The sequence below is a fragment of the Lynx canadensis genome, chromosome E1 (genome assembly GCF_007474595.2).
Source record: "Lynx canadensis isolate LIC74 chromosome E1, mLynCan4.pri.v2, whole genome shotgun sequence".
In the NCBI taxonomy this organism is placed as follows: Eukaryota; Metazoa; Chordata; class Mammalia; order Carnivora; family Felidae; genus Lynx; species Lynx canadensis.
In genome coordinates this window covers 6519548-6544638 of record NC_044316.2, presented here as the reverse complement: position 1 = coordinate 6544638, position 25091 = coordinate 6519548, and the positions used below count along the sequence as shown (strand labels likewise).

The 25091-nt window shown below is 45.7% G+C and overlaps 1 protein-coding gene across 2 annotated transcripts in view; it reads right to left on the bottom strand.

Moving 5' to 3' along the window:
* Positions 1 to 25091, bottom strand: part of MYOCD (myocardin) — a 109881-nt gene that overhangs the window by 34080 nt on the left and 50710 nt on the right. Inside the window, exons 1-4 of one of the 2 annotated variants that reach the window (XM_032591173.1) lie at positions 21532 to 21865; positions 21367 to 21422; positions 19834 to 19909; positions 16796 to 16957 (exon numbers count right to left, since the gene is read on the bottom strand). In XM_032591173.1, coding sequence (XP_032447064.1) covers positions 16796 to 16957; positions 19834 to 19909; positions 21367 to 21422; positions 21532 to 21688 — 451 coding nt within the window. In that variant the 5' untranslated portion in view covers positions 21689 to 21865. Of the gene's footprint in view, positions 1 to 16795; positions 16958 to 19833; positions 19910 to 21366; positions 21423 to 21531; positions 21866 to 25091 lie in introns of those variants that run through there. The other variant, XM_030296579.1, reaches the window with a different exon arrangement.

Sequence of the window (25091 nt, the reverse complement as noted above, 5' to 3'; positions counted from 1 at the left end):
CGGACGAGAACTTTTGACTCCTGCTTTGTGCAGATAAGAGAGGAGAGCTTTCACGGCGGAGATTGCAAAGGCAGCAAGGAGCTGCACGAAATGGAACACGTGTGGTTTGGGACTTGTCATCACCCCCCACTGCCGGCACCTGTCACGGACCCTCACTCAGACATCCAAGTGGCAAATCAGGAAAGAGCAGGACAAGGACAGGGTGGCTGGAAATTCCTGTTGCTGACCCCACCCCCATCTCCCCCCCCCCCCGCCCCCGGGTACTCCAAAAACCTGGAAGGACTTGGGGACCATCCCCAGCTGCAAGGCTTGTTGACAAAATCATGATTGCCTTCCTATGATTGTAAATGTAATGGATACTTACGAGCCACATTCACACGTACACATTCATTCTGCTTCCTGCTCGTGATCGCCTGCCTCTTCTAGGTTTAGTTCTGTACGTATAACAAAGCACACACACACATGCAAAGCACTTCACATTGGTAGGACCGGTCACAGAGGTCTTCTGAAACTTGCTTATTCACGCTACGTTACTTAGAGTCCTTTCCGTGGGAGCACACAGAGATCATCCTCAATTAAAAAATATATATATATGTATTTTTTTTTAATTTTTTTTTTCAACGTTTATTTATTTTTGGGACAGAGAGAGACAGAGCATGAACGGGGGAGGGGCAGAGAGAGAGGGAGACACAGAATCGGAAACAGGCTCCAGGCTCTGAGCCATCAGCCCAGAGCCTGACGCGGGGCTCGAACTCACAGACCGCGAGATCGTGACCTGGCTGAAGTCGGACGCTTAACCGACTGCGCCACCCAGGCGCCCCTATATATGTATTTTTGGTAACAGCTACCCAGTATGTCATTGCATTACTGGAAACTTTAATTTTTCAACTTCTATTTTCAGAGGTGTCCTTTTTTTTTTTAAGCAATAAAAAATTCTTTGAAATAAAAAAGTACAGAAAGTAATAGAAAACAGCTGTCTACATATCACCTGCAAGAAAGAAATGCTAGCTTTTTTGGGTCTTACTGTCAGCGACCCATTTGTTTTCTAAGAGAGGGGTTTTCCCGGGTATTTGACAAATGGCAACTTTTCTCTCTGAGGTCGGGGGTCACTCTCTCCCCACCCCCCTTCAGGACTCTGATCTATTTTAAGAGTCCAGAGTTAGCTCACCACCTTCGTTTCCTTCTTCTCTCACAGCAAACCCTGGGCTCTGCAAACAAACATTTGTCATTGAAACTTCAAGTCCTGGGGGCGCCTGGGTGGCTCAGTCGGTTAAGCATCCAACTTCGGTTCAGGTCATGATCTCACAGTTTGTGAGTTCAAACCCCGCGTTGGGCTCTGTGCTGACAGCTTAGAGCCTGGAGCCTGCTTTGGATTCCGGGTCTCCCTCTCTCTCTGCCCCTCCCTTCCCCCTCAAAAATAAATAAAAAGTTAAAAAATTAAAACATTTTTTCAAGTCCTACTTCTATTGGTAGAAATTAAAGGCTTTGTCCCTGTTAAAAGGCAGGGAGAGAGAGAGAGGATAGTTTCTTATGTCCAACATGCCACTTTGTTTCAAGCCGGGTGACAGCAAACGATAAAAACAGCAGTTTGCATCAGGCATTCGCTGACTAGTGGCCGCAGTAACAAAAAGCGTCAACTTGCGCGAGGCCTTCCAACCGCTAAGTCGGAGGAAGGGTGCGTTTTCTCATCACTGCTTTGTGGAGGAGGGCACACAGTGTTCAGCGCGCACAGGGACTGAGCTTGGACTGCAGTGTGGACTCTCAGAGCCACCAGCAGAGGGGTGGCAAAAGCCATCACCCTCCCTGGAAGCCATCGGGTGGTAAGTCTTTAGGAAACACCCAGTGGGGAATGGCCAATGTCTCTCCTTTATCAGCACACGTGACCTAAGGATATCTCCATGTTCCACAGCATCTTGTACTTGAGTTCTTGAGGTCTGAGGGACTCTTAGTGACACCGTGATCGTGAGGACAGAGAAGGCGGGACATTCTGGGGAGGGCATTTATGACGATTTCCTGGGTGGGAGGACTGTGGTAGCCCTGTTCTTGCCACTCATCCCTCAGCCTGCCCTTTCCACTTGGACATCTGGCATTTGGTGACCTTGGAGCGAGGCACTAGAATAATGTGGAAAAGTCTCAAAGTCGGGTGTCTGGAGTAAAGGAGTCGGGAATGCTGCACGGAGTGTTCCCCGATTATTTTGTCCCCATCCAGCCTTCACACTTTAGGAGATGCAGAAAAGCAGAAGCAAAATCAGATAGGACGCCGTGAAGACTGTGGGACACAACGGGAGACATCTGTCAAGGACCAGACCACCCGGTGAGTGCTGTCCTGGACAGACGGAGGAGACCGCAATGTGGAGACGTCCAGGGAGGAGGTGGGGTTGGGCTGAGCCTGAGATGACCTCAGTTGTGGACAGGACGACAGACGGGGGGGGGTGGTGGGGGGAAAGGGTGCACTTGACCGCGATGGGGGGAGCAAAGGGGAAGTTGTGCAAAGAGCAGCGTGGTGGTGGGAAGGGTGAGGAAGAAATCCCCCAGCCAGGGGAGAGGAGTATTTGGGGAGCCGATCCCTGGAGAGACACGGCTTCTAGAAGTCTACTTGATCAAGTGACAGCCATCATTTAAAGCAGTTTTTCTGCTTGGAGAGCCTGGGTGGCTCAGTCGGTTGAGTGTCTGACTCTTCATTTTGACTCAGGTCATGATCTCACAGTTCCTGAGTTCGAGTCCCGTGTGGGGCTCTGCACCGACAGGGCAGAGCCTGCTTGGGATTCTCTCTCTCCCTTTCTCTCTCTTTCTCTCTCAAAATAAATAAATAAAGGGGTGCCTTTATAAAGGGTTGGCTCAGTCAGTTAAGCGTCTGATTTCAGCTCGGGTCACGATCTCACAGTTGCTTGGGATTCTCTCTCTCCCTTTCTCTCTGCCTCTCCCCTGCTTTCTCTCTCTCTCTTAAAATAAATAAATAAATAAATAAATAAATAAATAAATAAATAAATAAAGGGGTGCCTTCATAAAGGGGTGGCTCAGTCGGTTAAGCGTCCGATTTCAGCTCAGGTCATGATTTCATGATCCGTGAGTTCGAGCCCCGCATCGGGCTCTGTGCTGATGGCTCAGAGCCTGGAGCTTGCTTCAGATTCTGTGTCTCGCTCTCTCTCTGCCCTACCCCCCCCCCCCGCCCCAACTTACACTCTGTCTCTCAAAATGAATAAATGTTAAAAATATTAAAAAAATAAATAAAGATCAAAAAAAAAAAAAACCCACAAGGTTTTCTGCTTACATCCACAAAGACGACGTGCATCCATGCAACTACATATAGGGCAGTTACTTACACCCTGAAGGAGTCAGTAAGGTGATGGCTAAGGCCCCAAACCGGACTCTGGAACTGTCTGATCTCCAAAAAGCACCGTGGGCCAGATCAGAATCAGAATATGCCAAGTGAGGAGGACCACTTCCTTACGGCGCAGGCCCAAAGATCCTGCCTAGTCCCTCCCCACCCTCCCCCATCACCACTGTCTTAGGGCTGCTGGTGGCTTGGATTTGTGACGGCCCGGACGGAAGAGGAGCGTCCACTCATGTGCACGCTCGACTCGGCCTCTGCTCACGGGAGAAACTGAACAGCAGAGACGCTCTGCTAGCAAAAGGCAGCGACGTCATTTTGAGATGACATATGTGGGGTTTGCTCAGCAGGGTCAGTAAGAACTTCAGTTCTGGACTCGAACCGTCGAGGGTGGTTTCTCAGCCCTATCGCGTTTCTGCTGGCAAGTGATTTCACCTCTGGGAGCCTCAGTTTCCCCACCTCTAAAACGGAAATGGCAGAGTTAACCTCTCAAGGATCTGAGGATTAAAACAACAGAACAAGATGTGAATGGTTGAGCCCAGTCCCTGATGGGCAAGTGTTGAATAATTCCTAGCCTGGTGGTGATTGTGGCTGCTTTTGTTGGGGCCGTCATCAAAAATTTAAAAAGACCCACCCAGCAGGCACCTTGTCCTGTGGTCAGCTTTGCAAAGACCTTCAGAGCTGGGAGTCACTGCAAAGGCTGCTGTCACTCCTTCCCTCCTGGTTCAAGCCAGGCTCACATGGACGGGGACAAAGGTCGCCTTATCTGGCTGTCTTTGGAATAACCATGTCTGTCGCTTTGTGCCGTGACCCTGGGCCTCTGCTCCAATCTCCCAGGGCACGAGGCACCCTGGGAGTTGCTGGAGTGTGGTGTGCTGGCTATTGTCCCCGGAGACACACGTCAGGGGGTGCGGTGACAAGGACCCACTTCGGGAAGCCCTGACATCATCCTCCGGCTATGCCCCAGGGGCCGGCTCTGGGCACTGGCCCCCGGGGGATGTTGGACTCTGAGCTTCCCCCTCCCCCGTCCCCCGGGAAGCAACTGGATGAATGAGTCAGTTGTACTTTCTCTGCATAAACATTTAAGATTCCAAGATTAAGGGAGATAGCTGGAGTCCTGGGTACCTTTTGGCTAGGAGACCACGAAGCGGCTTGTGGAAAAGGACCTGTTTGCTTATCTTCTCCCAAGCCTGTTCAGTGCATGGCCCGAGAGCTATTTTTAATTCGCGGACAGACCATCTCTTAATGCCCTCTTGGAAGACATGGAAGGAAAATCCATTTTCTAAGGGACAAGGTGATCCCTGTGTTAATAGGTAGGGTTTAAATGTGGCCCTTGCCTAGGGGCGCTTTTAAGCATCCGACTCTTGATTTCGGCTCAGCGGTCCTGAGTTCGAGCCCCACGTTGGGCTCTGCACAGACAATGCAAGCCTGCTTGGGATCCACTTTCTTTCCCTCTCTGCCCCTCCTCCTCCTCCTCCTCCTCCTCCTCTCTCTCTCTCTCTCTCTCTCCCCAAAATAATAAACTTTTCTTTTAATGTTTATTTTTGAGAGAGAGAACATGAGCAGGGTGAGGGGCAGAGAGAGAGGGAGACACAGAATCCAAAGTAGGCTCCAGGCTCCGAGCTGTCAGCACAGAGCCTGACGCGGGGCTCGACCCCACAAACCATGAGATCATGACCTGAGCTGAAGGGACACTCAACTGACTGAGCCGCCCAGGCGCCCCTATAATAAATAAACTTTAACCATGGCTCTTACCTAAAGGTTTTTCAATACACGGTCTGTAGAGGAGGGACTATATCGTCCAAGAAAGACAGAACCCACTGCTCTTAAAGGGGGTCAGGTGCCATTATTACAGAAATGGGTGTCCGTGGAGGTTTGGAGGAATGAGGATTCCTTTTCCTCTGATTCCTGGCATCTTTGAAATTTGCCTGAAGCCTCTAAGACATACTCTGATTCTGGGACCACATGAGTGGAGGAAAACAGTCAACCAGAAGGACTTCTGTGCTGGCACTTGAGGTTGATTCTCTAGGGTCAAAGAAGATTGTCAGGTGTGTAAAGAGATTTGAGCCCTGTCTCTTGCTTCCCCTCTGCAGGACCCCACCCTTTCAGAGCTCTCTCGTGGGGGTACATCAGCTCTCCACAGCTGCAGACCTCATAGCGATGCCCGTGACTGCTTTGATGGGCAGCCAAGGCCAGCAGCACAGAGAAGTATTTTCCACATACGCCTCACTGTGCCTCCGTCCCTCCAGGATCACGTGCACTTCAGAAATGATTTCTCATTACGGAATGATAAATTTTGTCCAGGAGAAAGCGATGCCAAAGAAACCCTTTTTCTTTTTTGACGAGGCAAATGGTCTACCATCTGGCTTAGGGCCACAGTTATTGTCTATGCGCCTTAAAATAAATGATCAGAGTGTTCAGGAAGGGCTTCCAGAGTCTCTGAAGAATGATTGGATTCTCAGGAAATAGGGATTGTTTCTGCTTTGTTATGAAGTCTGCACCTTGGGGGTGTGAGTGAGCAAACACCAGTGTAGGATCTTTTTTTTTTTTTTTTTAAATTAATGTTTACTTGTTTTTAAGAGAGAAAGAGAGGCAGGGGAAGAGAGAGAGGAAGAGAGAGGATCCCAAGCAGGCTCCACACTGTCAGTGCAGAGCCCAACGCAAGGCTCGAACCCACGAACCGTGAGATCATGACCTGAGCTGAAGTCAGACACTTAACAGACTAAGCCACTCAGGAGCCCCAACCCACATAGATCTTTTAGAAATGTAACAGCTGGAAATGGAGGTCTTCTGGACCAGCTCTAATTTATCTTTGACAACCAGACTGTATATTCTCTGAGATACAGGTTCAAGTCTTTAAAAAAAAGTAGCTAAGTAGGTGACTTGGGCATTCAGGGGGCTGCCTGGGCCAGACCAAGGGAAAGGTGAGGACGCTTTAGGAGAAGGGGCTCATCTACTGGAGCTGAAAACCAGAGTCCTTCCACTGTTTGAAAAAAACCAGGAAAGCCAGCAGGGGTTCAGTTTCACTCAAGCAGAAGCCAGGCCTCTGGATAATAGGCAGCTTCCATGGGAGCTAAGGAATGTTCCTCCTGTCAAGGGAAGGAAAGGCTTACATGGCCAGAGAGAGAATTAACAAGCCACAAGCAGGCTCCTAGGGGTCTCAAACTGAGGGATTTTTTTTTAAGTTTATTTATTTTGAGAGAGATAAAGAGAACAAGCAGGGGAGGGGCAGAGAGAGAAAGAGAGAGAATCTCAAGCAGGCTCCATGCTGTCAGCACAGAGCCCGATGTGGGGCTCGAATCCATGAACCATGAGATTGTGACCTGAGCTGAAACCAAGAATCAGGCACGTAAATCACTGAGCCACCCAAACTGAGGGATCTCAAACTGAGGGATCTTTAATTAATAATGACCCACTCATCAGCTCAAGGAGGCCATGCTAAACTCTAGGATATAATTTCTGTTCTCATAAATCCTCACTCCCGTGTAACACCATATCTACTTTTTTGTTTCAGTATTCTGTCCTGAGAGACTGTGGCTGTTAATAATTGTGAATGGTGATTTATAATAAGAAATCTATATTGGTTTCCATCCCCCTTTCTGGCACAGAGCTCTGAAAACCCTTGGAACTTTCTAAGTGATGAGAGTCACAAAAGTGGTGTTTGTTATGTTAATAAGGTGGCTTTTGAACCTCACCAAAGGATGGGGGCTGGTGGCCTGGGGAACTAACCAAGTGACGGTTGGAACTTTCAGTGTCAGCCCCTGGCCCCCAGGAAGGAGAGAGGGGCTGGAGATTGAGTTCAATCACCAATGACCAATGATCTAATCACATCGTGACTGTATAATGAAGCCTCCATCGAAAACCCAAAGGGAAGGGGTTTGGAGAGCTTCCAGGTTGATGACCTTGTGGAGATTTGGGGAGAGTGATGTACTTGGGGGGCATGGCTACCATGGCTTGTCCTCCACATCTCCCCCATCTGACTGTTCCTGAGCTATAACCCTTTTATAATAAACTGCTAATCTAGTAAGTGAATGGGTTTCCTGAGTTCTGTGTTGAATTGTCAGCTGCCCAGCTGGTGTCCTGAGCATTGCCTGTTAGGATTGGGAATCCTTTCCCCAACACACGTTGGAAGTGGGTATTCAGACCCAGATTAGTGGCTTTCTAGGAAGAGGAAACAGGGAATTGGGTACATATTCCCCAGATGTGGCCACAAGGAGGCCCAAGCCTCCTCCTGTAGAAGTCAAATCAGAAAGCCAAAGCAATCTTGAAAAAGAAGAACAAAACTGAAGTTATCACAATCCCAGATTTCAAGTTATATTACAAAACTGTAGTGATCAAAACAGTATGGTACTGGTACAAAAATAGACATACATATAGATCAATGGAACAGAATAGAAAGCCCAGAAATAAACCCACACTTACATGGCTAATTAATCTTCAACAAAGCAGGAAAGAATATCCAAAGGGAAGAAGAAAGTCTCTTCAACAAATGGTTCTGAGAAAACTGAAGAGCTGTATGCAAAAGAACGAAACTGGACCACTTCCTTACACCACACACAAAAGCAAACTCGGAATGGATTAAGGACCAAAATGCGAGACCTGAAACCATAAGAGTCCTAGAAGAGAGCACAGGTAGTAATTTCTCTGACATCAGCCATAGCAACATTTTTCTAGATACGTCTCCTGAGGAAAGGGAAATAAAAGCAAAAATAAACAAATGGGACTACATCAAACTAAAAAGCTTCTTCACAGTGAAAGAAACACTCAACAAAACCAAAAGACAACCTACTGAATGGGAGAAGATATTTGCAAATGACATATCTGACAAAGGATTAGTATCCAAAACATATAAAGAACTTATATACAACTCCACGCCAAACCAATGATCCAATTAAGAAATGGCAGAAGACATGAACAGACATTTCCCCAAAAAAGAGATCCAGATGGCCAAAGATACAAGAAAAGATGCTCACCATCACTACTCATCAGGAAAATGCAAATCAAAACTACAACGAGATATCACCTCACAACTGTCAGAATGGCTAAAATCAACAACACAAGAAACAACGAAACAGGTGTTGGCGAGGATGGGGGGGAGGGAAAAGGAACCTTCACGCACTGTTGGTGGGAACGCAAACTGGTGCAGCCCACTGTGCAAAATAGTATGGAGCTTCCTCAAAAACTTAAAAATAGAACTACCTTATGATCTCGTAATCACACTACTAGGTATTTACCCAGAGAATATGGAAACACCAATTCAGAAAGATATATGCCCCCCTATGTTTACTGCAGCATTACTTACAACAGGCAAATTGTGGAAGCAGCCCAAGCGTCCACTGATAGACGAATGGATAAAGAAGAAGAGGCATATATGTACAATGGAATATTACTCAGCCATGAAAATGAATGAAATCTTGCCATTTGTAACAACACAGATGGATCTGGAGGGTATAATACTAAGTGAAATAAGTCAGAGAAAGACAAATACTGTATGATTTCACTCATATGTGGAATTCAGAAACACAGCTAATGAACAAAGGGGGAAAAAAGAGACAAACCAAAAAACAGACTCTTAACTACAGAACAAACTGATGGTTCCCAGAGGGGAGGTGGCTGGGGGTGGTGGTGGATAAAACAGGTGATGGGGATTAAGAGCACACTTGTCATGATGATCACTGAATAATGGATGGGAAGTGTGAATCACTACATTGTACACCTGAAGCTAACACTGTATGTTAAATATACTGGAACTAAAATGAAAAATAGGGGAGCCTGGGCGGCTCAGTCAGTTAAACATCTGACTTTGGCTTAGGTCACGATCTCGTGGTTTGTGAGTTCAAGCCTTGCACTGGGCTCTCTGTGGACAGTGTGGAGCCTGCTTCAGATCCTCTGTCCTTGTCTCTGTCTCTCCCCTGCTTGTATTCTCTCTCTCTCAAAAATTTATTTAAAAAAAATTATTTAAAAAATAAAAAAATAAAATTTTTTTTAATTAAAAAAAAAAAATCCCTTTCCTGTGTTGAGAGAAGTTCTAGATTGGTCTTCACTAAAACCTGGAGGAAGACAATGACAAAGCATTCCTCTCAGAGCTTGGCACATCGAAAGCCAGCTGCAGGGAGAGCTGGAAAACGTAAGCACATCTGGAAGAGCACGTGGAGAGAGGGTGCGACACACAGATGTCAGGAGAAGAGCCCATGGGGAACCTCTGCCCGGAGTCACCAGTTCATCGTGGGGAGATGATTCGATCACAAGAAGTGACAGGCAGAAGAGGGGGCTGGGTCATCATCACCACCGGATGGGCCACTCAAAGTGCCATCACCCCCCGTAGAAACTCTTACGCACATCGAAAGATTACTGCTAAGAGGCTGATGCCTGGGTCAATTCCCCATTGCTGGTGCTGGATTTTCCTCAATTTGGACAACCTCCTTCTGTAGCCATTCCTTGCCTTCATCTTCATAGACTCCCTCCCTCTGCCTGGGAGCCTCCTAGCCCTCTTTTCCTTTTATACATCCTTTCTTTCTCCCAACTACTCTCTAGTGGGCACTTTTGATTCCTTGAACCCTGTCCTACTTTTACTTTTGTATCAGTTACACCCTTGTATTATAATACGTAATCATTCATTATGTTTATTGTCTATGTCTCCCCACTAGAATATAAGGTCTGTTGAAGCACAAATGTTCTGTTCACTGATATGTCCCAAGCCCTTAGAATAGTGTCTGATACCGAAGATTCTCTGTAAGTATTAAGTGAATAAACAAATGAACGAAAGGGCAATCTTATCTAGACCATTAGTTTAAATTTACATCTACACTCAAGTCTCCCAAATCTGTAGTTCTAGACCAATATTCTCCTGAATTCTAGTTCGATGGAACCCATTGCTTACTTAGTCGCTTGCCCCTCCATTTTCTGTGGGCCCCTCAAATCCAACAGTTGAAACGAGAATTCACATCTTTCCCTAAATCTGCTCTTCTACTCACGGTCCCCATCTTGACAAATGGCGGCCATTTACCCAGTTGCCCAGGAGAGAAACAAACCTTGGTGTTATCTCTGCTTTCCCTTTGTCTCGATTGGTGTATTCCACTGACCATCTAATCATGCAAAATCAATTGTCTTTCAGAGTCTCTCTTTTCCACACCCCCAATCGTGACTCTTATTCATGCCTTCATCAACTTTCCTCAGACAACCCAAACAGTCACCTAATAGAAGACGGCACTCTGGCTCCATTTCATGTCTCTCAAGTCCACTTTATACTGCAGCCAGAGGGATCTTTCTAGAGGCAGGCTCTCCACCTTGTTTCCACACAGACATAGCTCTGGCTTCCACCATGAATGCTTCCAATGGCTCGCCACCACTTTATTATTATTGGCATCATCATTATTTTAAATTATGTTCTCCCTTGCTGGGGAACTAGAAAAGTGTTTATGTTGGTGTCCTTAAATGACAAGAGAAGTTTGAGTCTCTCTCCTGCTCTCGAGACACAATATAAAGGGCCCTTATGACCTCACCATCCTTATTACTGATCTCTGCCCCTCTCCCTTCAGAGCTCGCTAAGCAGTCATACCTCCAGGACGTGCTAGTTAGGTACAGGCATACACGTTCCCACTGTGACTTTTATCCAGCCCTTCAGAGGAACTTTCATGTGGAAAGTTGGCTCTCTTCTTCTCTTTTCTTGAAGCGCAAAGTCCTTGAGGTCCGAAATTAGACGAATTCCCTCATGTACTATCAATGCCTTGCTAATTCTTTACATAATTTACAAACTGAGTCCAACTTGAGAAAAGACCCCGAGAGAGCTATTATTGTTGCTGGGGTTTCAGAGAGGAGCAAATGAGGTATTTAGGATTAAGTCGGTGTGTGGCTGTGTGGCCGAAGTCACAGAGTCCAGCTCTAAAAGCCAGGGTGGTGGACCCCACAGTTCTTGCTTCACACCCTTCTATTATTATTATTATTATTATTATTATTAGCCCTCATGTTTATTGCTTTCTATCCTTTTCCACTGACCGTGCTCCTGCTCATACCCTCTGACTCCTCGCCTGAATAGGGGCACACTGTGTAACCTTCCCTCTGCCTCCACCTGTCTCCACTGCACTTGAAACCAATGAACATCCTGGACCCTCAACCCTCCTTGTGGAGATTCTCCTGCTCAGTGACCTTGACGAGCAGCGACACTAAATGAATCCAAGACCAGAAACCAACAACATTTGTGAACAAATTCATGAACTGCTTCACGAAGGGAGAAAACACACAAATGACCACATTGCATTGAAAAATGGCATCTAACCCCTGGTTGAGAGCAGCCTGGAATAACTGTAAGCCAAGACTTTACAGAACTTTAGGCTAATAACTTTGCAATTCAGAGGGACGATGGGGATTTTTTGCATAAGGTAAACTGCACACACTACCCTAAGGAGAAAATCTGAATACCCAAAAAAACTATGTACAAAAACAGAATGAAAGCTGTTAAAGGCCTACTCCTAAGGAAAGTATTGAGCCCCCGTGACTTTAATAGGCAATGTTTTCAAAGAGCTGATCACTGTGGTCATAAACGCTTTCCAAACATGGGAAAATATGGAAAGATAATTATAACTTATTTTGTGAAGCACGTGTAAGTCTTGATATTGAAACCTGACAAGGGTAAAATAAAAACAAAGACGAATACTATTTGTGAACGCTGTAGCAGAAAAGACCAGCTAGTCATCAAAATTTATGTTCTCCCTTCCATAGTAGAGAGACATTGCTGGAAAATCACTGTTCCGCCAGAAAATACCTTCCCGAGCCATCGGCGCTATTTTCACAGGGAAATGGGAACAGACGTGATACGCTGGTGTCCAGGTGGAGGCTTGTAACACAGGCGGGTGGGCCTTTGCGTTCGTGCCTCGCGCTTGCTGGCTCGGTACAGAGGATGAGGAGGCTATGGCCTGTGAACCTGCTTTTGTAAATAAAGTTTTATTGGAACACAGCCATGCCCCCTTGCTGACTTCTCGCTTATGGCTCCTTTCACACTGCAGTCGCTGAGAGCTGAGCGGTCGTGACAGTTTAAATAGCTTAGCTCATTGACTGTCGGCCCTTGAAGAAAAAGTTTGCAGCCCTGCTCTAGGGGTGGGTGAAGCCGCCAGAGGGAAGGAGGCTGTGTGCTTGAAAGATCTGCCGTTAGGGGCGCCTGGGTGGCGCAGTCGGTTAAGCGTCCGACTTCAGCCAGGTCACGATCTCGCGGTCCGTGAGTTCGAGCCCCGCGTCGGGCTCTGGGCTGATGGCTCAGAGCCTGGGGCCTGTTTCCGATTCTGTGTCTCCTTCTCTCTCTGCCCCTCCCCCGTTCATGCTCTGTCTCTCTCTGTCCCAAAAAAAATAAATAAACGTTGAAAAAAAAAATTAAAAAAAAAAAAAAAGAAAGATCTGCCGTTAAGGAAAAGCCTCCCTCGACCGTTTATGAACAAGACATAAAACTTCTAGTGTTAGGCTGCTGAAATTTTGTGGTTTAGCAGCTACTGTTATCCTAACAAAGAGATGCGAATCTCAAATAAAATACCAGAAAGTTCTAGAAAAAAATTGTATGTGGGATTTTTTTTCCCCCAGAAATGCAAGATAATTAGGAAAGACAGCAATGCCACATTCCCCACGTGATCGTCTTTTTGTGCACGTTGAAAGCATTAAACATTTTTTAAATATTTATTTATTTTTTTTTATTTTTTTTTTCAACGTTTATTTATTTTTTTTGGGACAGAGAGAGACAGAGCATGAACGGGGGAGGGGCAGAGAGAGAGGGAGACACAGAATCGGAAACAGGCCCCAGGCTCTGAGCCATCAGCCCAGAGCCCGACGCGGGGTTCGAACTCCCGGACCGCGAGATCGTGACCTGGCTGAAGTCGGACGCTTAACCGACTGCACCACCCAGGCGCCCCAAATATTTATTTATTTTTGAGAGAGAGAGGGAGAGAGAGAAAGAGAGAGGGAGGGGCAGAGAGAGAGGGAGACACAGAATCCGAAGCAGGCTTCAGGCTCTGAGCTGTCAGCACAGAGCTCCACGCGGGGCTTGAACTCACAAACTGCGAGATCATGACCTGAGCCGAAGTCGGATGCTTAACCCACTGAGCCACCCAGGCACCCTGAAAGCATTTTAAGAATTAAGCATCCATTTTATACAGAAATACTTCCTTGGAATACCTATCTATACCAAAGGCTAATGGCATATAAAGAGATATATGAGTGAAGAAATCCCTATTTATGATAGAAACAGAAAAATATTATCATCAACATAACAAAAACATAATGTATAATATAAAACCATATAATACTGCTTGAAGCACTGGCAATGTACCAATAATAATTTTATACTATGTCATATATTAATAGTTGTTAAATTGTATAGTGAAATACTGTCTATTGTATATGAAATAACATAAATTGTGTGCCTTATATAATTCACATATATAATTTTACATATGACATACATTTACATATAACATATTATATGTACAGTAAAATATATATTATTAGGTTTATTATAATACAGTATATCATACTTTAAAATTTATATAAAACTCAATTTAACAAATATAATTTGTAAATAAGCATGAAATTTGGATATGACATATGTTATGAATATGCTATATACAATGTTCTACATGATTGCTAGTTATATAATAACTTAATAAAAGCTTGATGTTTACTTTCAAGTATCAGCCAAGGATCAGTGCACCAAGGCGGAAAAAAAATGCAGGCAGGAGACAAATTTTCATTAGTTTTAGGAGCAACTATTGGAAATATGGAGAAACCCTTCAAGGTTATGAAACGTGCAAAATTAAACAGATTTCCTATAGGGATGCCAATAATTGATGTGACTTCACTTAAAAAAAAAAAAAACCTTACAAGGGAAATGATAGAGGAGTTGAAGAAATGGGAAGAGAGACTGTATTTCTGTCTCAGAAGAATTGATATATATTTTTTTTAATTTTTGTTAATGTTTTATTTATTTTTGAGACAGAGAGAGACAGAGCATGAACGGGGAAGGGGCAGAGAGAGGGAGACACAAAATCGGAAACAGGCTCCAGGCTCTGAGCCATCAGCCCAAAGCCCGACGTGGGGCTCGAACTCACGGACCGCGAGATCGTGACCTGAGCTGAAGTCGGACGCTTAACCGACTGAGCCACCCAGGTGCCCCAGAATTGATATATTTTAAACGTAAAAATGCACCATCATGGGTGGCTGGTGGCTCAGTCAGTTGAGTGTCTGACTCTTGAATTTGGCTCTGGTCACCATCTCATGGTTGTGAGATCAAGCCCCATCGTGGAGCCTGCTTAAGATTCTCTCTTCCCTCCCCCCGCTCTCCTCTCTTGTGCTTTCTCCTCTCTCTCCCTCAAAAAAAAAAAAAAAAAAAAAAAAAAAAGGAACCATCAACTAATGTATAAATTTGCTACAGAGGTGCCTGGGTGGCTCAATTGGTTAAGTGTCTGACTCCGGCTCAGGTCATGATCTCATGGTTTGTGGATTTAAGCCCGCATGATGGCTCCGTGCTGACAGCTCACAGCCTGGAACCCGCTTCAGATTCTGTGTCTCCCAGTCTCTCTGCCCCTACCCCACTCGCTCTTTCCCTCTCAAAAAATAAACCTTAAAAAAAAATTTAAAAAAATAAATTCACCTGCAACCCCAAACAAACATCTAACAAGACTGAAACTGGCATAGGCTAAACTGATTTTAAATTTCACCCAGCATATACTTGTGAGAATAAGCCAAGAAACATTAGAAATATCAGACCAGTGCAAAGAAACTTGTGGAGATAGGTACTAAAATACATTGTAAAATACATCAGTAAAACTGTGGAAAAACAGAACTAGCAGTGTCTTTTTAAACTACACACTTAAGTAATTTTGTATGCCGTAAGGCCTGAAATATAAAAATGAAATATATAAATGCTAGAAGACAACAGAGGTGAATCACTCTAGATTCCTGAGCTAAGAAATGTTTCCAATAATTGATAAATTCAGAAACCACAAAAATTACTAGATCTAACTATGTAGAAAATAAAAACAGCTTCTAGGCAAAATATACAAAAGGCAAAGGACAAACTGGTAAAGATAATTGTGAAAGACTGAGGGTTAGCATTATTGGTTTTTCTATATAGATAGCTTTAACAAAGCAGGAAGGGGAGAAAATGCCCAGTAGAACAAAGGCAATAGCCACGAATTGCCACTGGACACGAAATCACATGGAAAAAGAGAATCTCACCATAAACCAAAACCGCAAATTGAGATCTTTCCCCTTATCACATAAAATCGATGATAGATTTAAATGTATGGAATAGAAAATGTTAAGAAATGAGGAGATGCCCCATGGAGATCTTTTTCCTGTCCTAGATCTTATCCGAGTAGAGACAGACATAGCACCCAGTTGGGTGGTCTTGGCTAGTCTATGTTCAAAGGCATGGGATATTCAGTGTGGAAGGAGAGAGTAAAGAGAGAACGTCACAATGGGACAGTAGGTGGGCGCTGATGGGTCACCGTGTCATCTCTCCCAGAGCAGAGATTTTCATATTTACAGGTTCCAAACCCAAAAATCACATGGCTTTTGAATGGTTGGGTGACAGCAAGATTTTAGAATGAGGGATAATACGTCCGATGACAGGTTTAACATTGAACTTAAGTGCTTGATAAAATATCTTCACAAACACCTTTTGACAGTGGGTTGAAACGTTTAAATGTGTGTTGCTTATTAAACATCAATAATCCTTAGAGCTCCTGGTGGTCATCACTGGAAGAAAAATCAAGTTCACCTATGGGAATGCTGAGTTCCCCTTTCTCTCCTCTACCACCGTTTTCCCAGTGCACTTGGGCTGTTTGCATCTACTTGGTCTCAACGATTTTATAGAGCTTATGAAAGAATTAATGTTTGTGTTTCCTCTGTAAGTATTTGTACTTCTTCATCCCTGGGGCCCCCATGAGGATTGTTACAAAGAATTTTCACACATGTCTATAATCTGAACGTCACTCCTGAGAGCCTCTGAGTTGGGCTAGGCTGGTGTCATTATCAGCATCTCAGAGAGGCGAAGGGACCTGGGGAAGCCCCAACACACAACAAACAGGGCTTAGAGTTCAGGTCTTTTGATTCCAGTCCAGTGTCCTTTCTGCTCTACCAGTCTTCTTCCCTCTAGAAGAGGAGGGCTAGAGGGGGCTGTGACTCCTAAGTGAAAGAACCTTGCAGGGGAGAGGTTGGGAGAGTTCCATCAATTCAGGTTCTCCACCTGCTTGACTAGGACAACACTGATTGCTGTTAACCTGACCTTTGTAGGGTGAGTGGGTGGGAATCTCGTCCTCACTCCTAGGACCTCTGGTTTTGGAGACCACTCTGGGACAGCAACCCTTGGCATGACTCTTGCCTAGTGAGAGGCCCCGCCCCCAGGGCCCCAGGCAGGTCAGAGCCTTGGCTGCCCTCAGATCTCAGAGCACACAAGAGAAGCATGCCATGGGTTCTAAGTACCTTTTATGGCCTCTTTCACAGCAGAGTCCACGGGCAGTATGTTCTTCTCCACCAACTCCAGTGGCCCTGGCCGGAGAGCAATCTTTTCATTGAGATCATCCGCAAGTCGGGCTCTCTTCAGCTTCATCTGAGCAGTTGGGATGGACCTCTCTGTAGTGGAGGCTACGGGGTTGAAGCACAAAGAATCTGTTCTAGAATGCGACATTATTTCTGGTTTGGGGGTTTTGCTTTTGTAAGTGAAACTTTGACCCACATTGGGCTCTAATAATTTTCCAGTGCAATCATCATCACTTCACACGGATTAGCAGCAAAGACTAGATGCTTCCAAATAAAAGCAAATAGAGAGGCACAGAAGAGTTAGAGAAATGCATTTGGCGACATTTCTTTAAAAAAAATGTGCGATGTGGTGATTCTGTGAACAGGCAATCCATGGGATCTACATTGCTTGCTGACCCTAAGCTGCAGCACTTGAATGCACATCCTGTCTATATATTGCCTGGCACAGGATAAGCCAGAAGCAAATATTACCTAGTAATGTAATTACTTGCAGTAGTAGAACTTCTTAAGGGGTTTAGACTTGGTGATGTTGTGATACTACCTGATTCAAATGTCAAAGTCAATTGTCAAAGGAAAAAAAAGTCCCTTTGAAACAGTTACTTAATTAAACGGGGATCTTTAACACTGAATTTATCCAACAGGCAGTTTCTCATCATCTGAGGGTGACAAAGGTCACCAAGAACACCTAAATCACCCCTATATTCCTCTTTTGGTTAGTCCCCAACTTATTTCTGTGTAAGAACTTGGAGGAGAATTTAGTCAACCGGTCATTGCTGTAAGGTAGAACTGTTAAGAGGCCATAAAAATTTGTACCTTTCCTCTCAACTCTGCAGTTTTAAAAGGGCAGATATTTACAGACCAGCCTTCCAGCCCTATTGTTCTGTTATTATCAACCTACTAACCCAGGCCTAGTGTCTGGTGGCTGATCTAGAAATCTCCATCCAGGAGCAGTCTAGGGATGCTGTATGGTTGTAACAGGTCAGATCTTGTCTAGAAGCCACATCTTCAATGCACCTGATGCAAGGTAGAGACCACATCAGTACTCCAAACCAAAGAACAGGTGCACTCGAGCCTCAGTCCTCTCCAAAACATCCCCTAATCCTTCCTTAGGTCATGGCAAGGACTTCTCACTGGATACCCTGCCTCAGGGATCTTTCTGATTGGTCCTACACATCAGTGCAGGATTAATCTTCAGAAAACACTCCTCTCTCGCATCCCCCTGAATGATGTTCTTCTGTCTGTCAGTCTGGCTGTTATGTGAGTGGGGATTCTCCATTCCCAAACGACTGTTCCAGCGATCCCGGTCCTCCCCCTTCTGTCCTGCATGTCTTAGTGGGTTCACCTTTGTACCTCTGCTTAGTTTCCTCGCCCTGGAGTGCTTCCTATCTTCTCCCTACCAGCAGCCGCCTACTCTTTGGGTCTCAGCACAAAGCCTCTCTACTTCCTCTGTTCTTACCTGCCTCTTTTGCTGTGACTGCTTCTAGCACTCATGGCCATGGCCCTTGATCTTCTACTACTGTTTCTAGAACTAGACCATGAGCCTTGGGAAGGAGGGATCATTTTGTACCCCAGCAGATCCTTGGTGCTCTAGGCCGTTAATCCTCAATTTCTGAGAGGATCACATGGGAACCATCAAGGACATGCAACTGAACTGGGGGCCAGGACAGCTCACAGTTTCATTTAATTGAAGCCTGTGATGAGTTTGGGGCATCTGGGTGGCTTAGTCGGTTAGGTGTCTGACTCTTCATCTTAGCTCAGATCTTGATTTTGGGGTCGCGAGTTCAGGCCTCGTGTTGGAGCCTACTCTAAAAAATAAAGAGGGGTGCCTGGGTGGCTCAGCTGGTTAAACTTCTAACTTTGGTTCAGGTCATGATCTTGCGGTTCGTGGGTTCGAGCCCCACATCAGGCTTTGTGCTGACAGCTCAGAGCCTGGAGCCTGCTTCAGATTCTGTCTCTTTCTCTGCCCCTCCCCTGGTCATACTCTACCTGTCTCTCTCTCAAAAATAAATGAAACATTAAAAAATTAAAAAAAGACAAGACCATGATGATGTAGCAAGTAACATTTCTCATGCTTTTTTGATTATAGTATTATTATGTACTTGTCCTCCCTAAGTACGGGGAATGCTAAAAAAAGGTATATAAAAGACAGTGGAAGCACTGAGAAACTCTGTTTTTAATAGGTGGATGTCTTTCTTAACTATTTATACTTATTATTAGGGGTATGTTTTTGTTTTACACCCATAGTGGGGCTCGAACTCACAACCCTGAGATCAAGAGTCAAACGCTCCCCTGACTGAGCCAGCCAGGTGCCCCAGGGCTGTTTTTTTTTTTTGTTGTTTTGTTTTGTTTTGTTGTTGTTTTAATCACAGCTTCAAACTGTAAATACCACTTACATATGTTTTTTCATCCCTGAACCTGACCATATGTGTTTTCATCCCTGAACCTGACCATACAGTTTTGTTTTCTGGTCTCTTTCACTCAACATCATCTTGGAAGACCTCTCTCATTAAATCATTTTTCTTTGAAAGCCTCGTTTGCAGTGGCTGCAAGGTATTCAATCACGTGGATGATGCAGAATTAATTCAGCCAATCCCCTAGAGTTGGACATTTCCCTGTTTTCGATGTTCCAACATCTAAAGTAATCCCTGAATAAGCATCACTGTATATATCCAGTCTAGCGGATAGGCACGCCTAGTTAACATGCTAGAGATTTGTTACTGGCTAAAGGGCGGGCATGCTTTAGAGGAATCTGGCACATGGCGGGGAGAGACAGGCTCAGAGATGGCACAGTGGAGATTGGAGCCCAGCCTATACCTTCCTGATCAGACCGTCTAAGTGGCCCTAAAACAACTCAAATGACCACTCTGGAAGATCAGGGGACGCTGTCTAAGAGGGCTTCACAAACATATAAAGAAAAAGACTCTGGCACAATGGCCCACCATTCGATGGGCATCTGGGTTAATGCTTGGGTGCAGCCTCACCTTGAAGTATGTGCATATTAACCACGTCCGCGCAGTCAGGCCTGTTTCTGACCTTGTGCTTCAGCGCGTCTTCAGTCTGCAAGCACAAACAAAGAACAAGTTCCACTGTGGACCTCAGACAGCCGAACTGCCTAGTTTTGGGCTTGAAAAGAACCCCGATTTCTCTCGAAAGGGGAAGGCATTCCTCAGAACCTGCAAATCTCCCCGGTCTCCTCCATTTTGATGCGGGAAGATTTACAAAAGCCTCTCTGGTCATTTCAGGATGGAAAAATTCAGTGAAGAGGTAAGAAGCCTGGGTCCACCCTCAAAGGCCGGGCAGGTATGTGTTAATAAAATAATAATAAAGCTCAGATGACACTAAGCTGCCTGTGTTATAGTCCATTCTATTCCAGGGACTCTTAAAACAGCCACAAAACTGACTATGGTTAGAGACGAAATGTAGTCTGAGTGCATCCAGTGTAACATGACAATGTATGCCCTCTCTCTTAGGACCCATGGAAATGTAAAGGCTGCCATTCAGAAGCACGGTGAGTTAGAAGGATGCCCAGAGATAATGTACTGAGTCCCATAGTCTTCTTGATGGTGGAGTTGTCTGTGGGGACAGTGTGGACTCTGGCAGGGCACACCCGGACCTCGGGCCCTGATTTCCAGTTCTGGGTTTTTATGCCACTCTATTGGATCTCCTATCTGCCCCCTGAGAGGGATCTAGAGATCACTCCAGTTCTGATCAAAGACAGCTGTTTTCCAGGGAACAGAGACCACAGCCTCTCCTGCACAACTTTAAAGAGGTACAGAGCTCTGCTCCTTTCTCCACCCACAAAGTAGCTGTGAGGCTAGGATAGGTGGACAAAGAAATCCCAGGACAAAGGCACGCCCCCCGCCCCTCCACCTCCCTGCGTTTCCTTCTCATATGGGGCTGATGCCGGCTAAATAGTATTTATTGTATTACTGATAAGTTCAGTTTGCAGAGATCTGCTATGAAGGTGCAACATATGTGCCAATTATGCCCCCTCCTGAATGTTAAAAAGAAAACCAAAAGAAACAAACAACAACAACAAAAAACCAGAAAGAAAGAGAAATAAACTCAATGCCTTTTGCCTTGAAGTCGCTGTAGGTCATCTCTGTACGCACAGCCTCTATCTTATCACTGAATTGGATTTTTAAAAATCCGATTGTTAGAAAGGACTATAAAAGGCTTTTGGAAACCTGATGTCTATAGCATCCTTGCAATGATCTTCCCAACATCAGAAAGACTGGAGACATGTTTTTGTTTTTGGGTTTTTTTGGAGACTTTTTTTAAGGTAACAAATAGTTTCAAAGCTAAATGTGGTTGATCACATTTCCAGTCTTGGGTACACAGGAGTAAGGTCCCCTACAGTGTGTGTGTGTGTGTGTGTGTGTGTGTGTATGTGGGGCGGGGCACGTATTAAGTTTACTGTGGAAATTCTACCTGCTTGAGCCAAAGCTCAGCACTCAGAGATCTATACCCTGGAGTCTAAGTTCAGAAAGAAGGGCAGCTTGCCAAAAAATTACCTTGTCACTATCCAAATGTTTTCTTTGCTCATGGAATTCAGTTGGGCTTTTCAGTGCTGCAACAGAAAGACAGAGACGTGAGCAGAGGCGGGCTGAGGACACCAAGCAGCAAAATGGTATCTGCCGGTGTGCTTGCGGAGCTGTGCACAGTATGGGCGTGAGCACCTTTATTAGGCCATAAGCGATCGGAGAGGAGAGGACCGGAGGATACCAGCTTCCCGGAAGCCACAGGATACAGAGGCAGGTGGAACCGAGGCCGAAGACAGGAGGAGCAGCAAAGGCAGGATGTGCAATAGAAAGAGAGGTGGGGGAGACAGAGCATTCGAGATCCTGAGGAAACACGGGGGCCTGTGGAAGACTAGGCACAGAGGAGATGCTCCAGAGTGAGGGAGAGGGGTGGATGGGGTGACTAACGCCCTCTTTGATTTTGCTCTGCCCTTGAGTGCAAACGTCTGGGTAGAGGCTGCGGACCATGGCAGGTGCGTCCCAACCCGTAGGAAGGGACACGTACTGTGGATAAGGTCGGTGACTGGTTGGACAGGAACATGCAACTGAGGGTGCTGAGTGAGAAGCACAGAATCAGACTTTGAGGGCTGGAAGGGACCCTGGAGATAATGAGATAAACTCTCACCCTGAACAAATGGGGCAATAGAAGTCCACAGAAATCGGATGACTTACCCAGGGTCACACAGTTAGGGCTAAGAGCCTAGGTCCTCTGACGACCTCACTTCTTTCAAGGCGTATCAACAAAATACGCCAAAGCAACAAAATATGTCAAAATATTAACACCCAGGAGACACAGGCACCGGTCAGGCAAAGCACATGGCAGCCTGGGCCCGATGCTGCTTCCATTCCTCCCTCTTGCTCCTGCTCACGATTTGAAAGCAGCTCTCCACCGTGATGGGGACTGTCTTTTGACTTAGCAAAGAAGTAGAACATCATTCAGCAAAACTCCGCATTTTTAAGGAGCTTTCCCGATCCCCAGAAACGATTGATAAGGAGCCGCACGCAACCACTGTTTGTAACAAGCGAGGAGCTTGGTCAGTGGTTACAGAACCACACTGAGTACTTTTCTGAACTGTTAAGTCTGGGCAAGCCAATGAATCGCATGATCCGGAGTTCTAATACTGCTCCCGCAGATGCCCACTCTTAAGTGGCAGGCAATGAAATCTTCTTCCAAGCTTTGGCCAGCTTAAAAAATTGGGTTTCTGGCCGGATTGGCACTTGGGGCTGTGTGTGTGTGTGTGTGTGTGATGCCTTGTTTGGTCTTTAAGGTCATGCTAAATCTGAGCAACATGTTCAGGAGGGCTCTCTGGACATCAAACAAATGGCACTGCAGTCCTGGCAACTGGTCAACCCCGTTATCGTCTATGGAGGGCACTGCTTGGGAAGCCACTAAGGCACGCTCCCTCTCAGTCTCCCTGCCTCACCTGGACATTAACAATGCTGACCAAAGGAACATGCTGAATCGCCCCAGCTGGCTAAGAATACTGGACAGGAGCACCCTCCTCACTTTGAGCAGAGATTAAGATGCTTCCCTTCTTATAGGAAAAGTGACAGAATACGTTGCTTAAATATCACATTTCCCAATGATCTAACACCAGTTTCTCTTTGCTGCTTTCACTCTTAAAATGGGCTTCTTTGCAAACTCTGCCATTTCACATGGCTCCCCCCCCCCCCATTTGTCCCCACTCAGTAACTCTGGGAAATCATCTGGAGAAACGTGCTGTTCAACCACATCGCTCGTGCATTGCCTCTGATTCAGGTCTATTTGCCATCCTTTGAAAGGAGGCTCGTCTTTTCCTACATTTGATCATAGTTGCAACTTATCTTGATGGAGTTCTGAAAACAACTCCTGTTTCCCCAGGTAACCAGATCTTGCAAGTCTGCTTGAAGTCCGGGGGGGCCCTGGTGAATCTGTACGATCTCAATGGATAGGTCTTCACCTCCGACCTATAGTCTGGCAGTCATCTAGGCATTACATATCGATGTTGGCCTAGTCACTTCTCTAATCCAGAAAGGAAATGATCTTTGTGTGGCTGTACTAAGCGGTTAAAAAGAATGAACACATCCTTCTCCTTAAGCAGCAGCTCTTAAGGGAACAGTATGAATCTATCCTGAGATACCACTTACATTCCAAACTCGATTGGTTTTAATTGGGCTTAGGAATTAGGAGGAATTTATCTGGTTCTCTTGCTCCCAAGGCTCTTCAATTCCTATTAGCGTAGCTTATTGAATGTTCTAAGAAACACTGCATTTCCTGTATCTTAGCTTTGGAGTGAGAGCTGTAATTCATCACTCCTTGGTGTTAACAACTCCCCCCGTGAAATGATCTGCACAGTCCGGGTCTCTGATGCCAGGAACACAAAGGTCTTCTGGAACCTTCTATCACAGGGTGGGAGATGCTATGTCCGCTTGGCAAGGGCTTGGGAAGAAAGCCAAAGAGGTCCCTACACTGCATTTTTACCACACGCTCTTCCCCTCAGGGCTTCAGAGATGTTACGTGGGGTACTGGCTTGAGGTCACACCATGGAAAACTGTCCTGTCACGGTCCTGTGATTGACATTTGCTTTTTTCTGTGACTCGAGAGAATGTGCATTTTAGCCATTTCCCCCGAGGGCCAGAGAAGACCGTATCACAACCCCCCGAGTCGACTCTTTGGAAAATAAATAAAGGACCTCTTGCTGCCAGCCCTGGGAATATCAAATGGCAAAATTTTGTTTTACAGGGACACTGACATTTAAGATTGAAAAGGAATTTGGATTTCTAAATTAAAAAAAAAAAAAACCTAATAAGTCAATGTGATTTCAAATTAGAATACGGTTGTAAATTCAGTCAGCCGCATAGCTAACTCGTTCTCCCTGGAGGAAGATTAATCACTTCTCACAAGGGAATTCATGTTTTCGCCTTGGAGTTTGGTTACGGGCTATTCCTATTTCGGTCCTGTGGCTCTAGCTAATTTGGGTCAGCTGTGTGTATAAACATTTGCTTACTAAAGCTCAGAAAAAAAGGTCCTAAGAAAGGCCAGGCCCCCTGCGGTCCCCGGCTCTGGACTCTACAGGAGCCCAGGAAAAGGAGAATGCAGGTCTTGGGGCCCCTGGGGAATCAGCTAAGGGAAGGGGCTGACTCTCCAGTACAAGGTGGGGGGCCTGATGTTGACAGCAGCTCGTGGGGTCGCCCCCTCCCAGGCTTGCAGGACAGAACCCAGCTCCTCAGTGTTCCAGAGGAGGACGAAAATGCAGCCTCAAAGGGCTGGTGTCCTGGGACACCAGACGGAACAGCGGTTCTCAGCGTGTGGCCCCTGGATGGGCCGAAGAAATGCCAATTCTCAGGCCCCACCCAGACCCACAAAATCAGAACCTTAGGGGTGGACCCCAGGGATTCGTGTTTTAATGAGCCCTCCTTGCCGATGGTGACATACAAGTTTGAGAACCTTGGCTCTGGAGTTTGTAAGGCCAGTGTCTCCTGATCTAGGGTCTTTGGGAACATGGGAATCCAACCAGGGAGTGACGAATTTCTAGGACCGATTTTCAGGATTTCAAGTAGCTGAAGAAGAGGGGTATGGGTGCCCAGAGAAAGGCCAATTGGGGCTGATGGAACTGTCACTTTTCAATGTTGCTACCTAGGATCCTAACGGCATGCTTTTGAGATGGCTGTTCTCCCCAAAGACCAGCTGTTCAGTTTAAATGCCATCAATTCATCAAAAACAGACGGGTTCATAATTT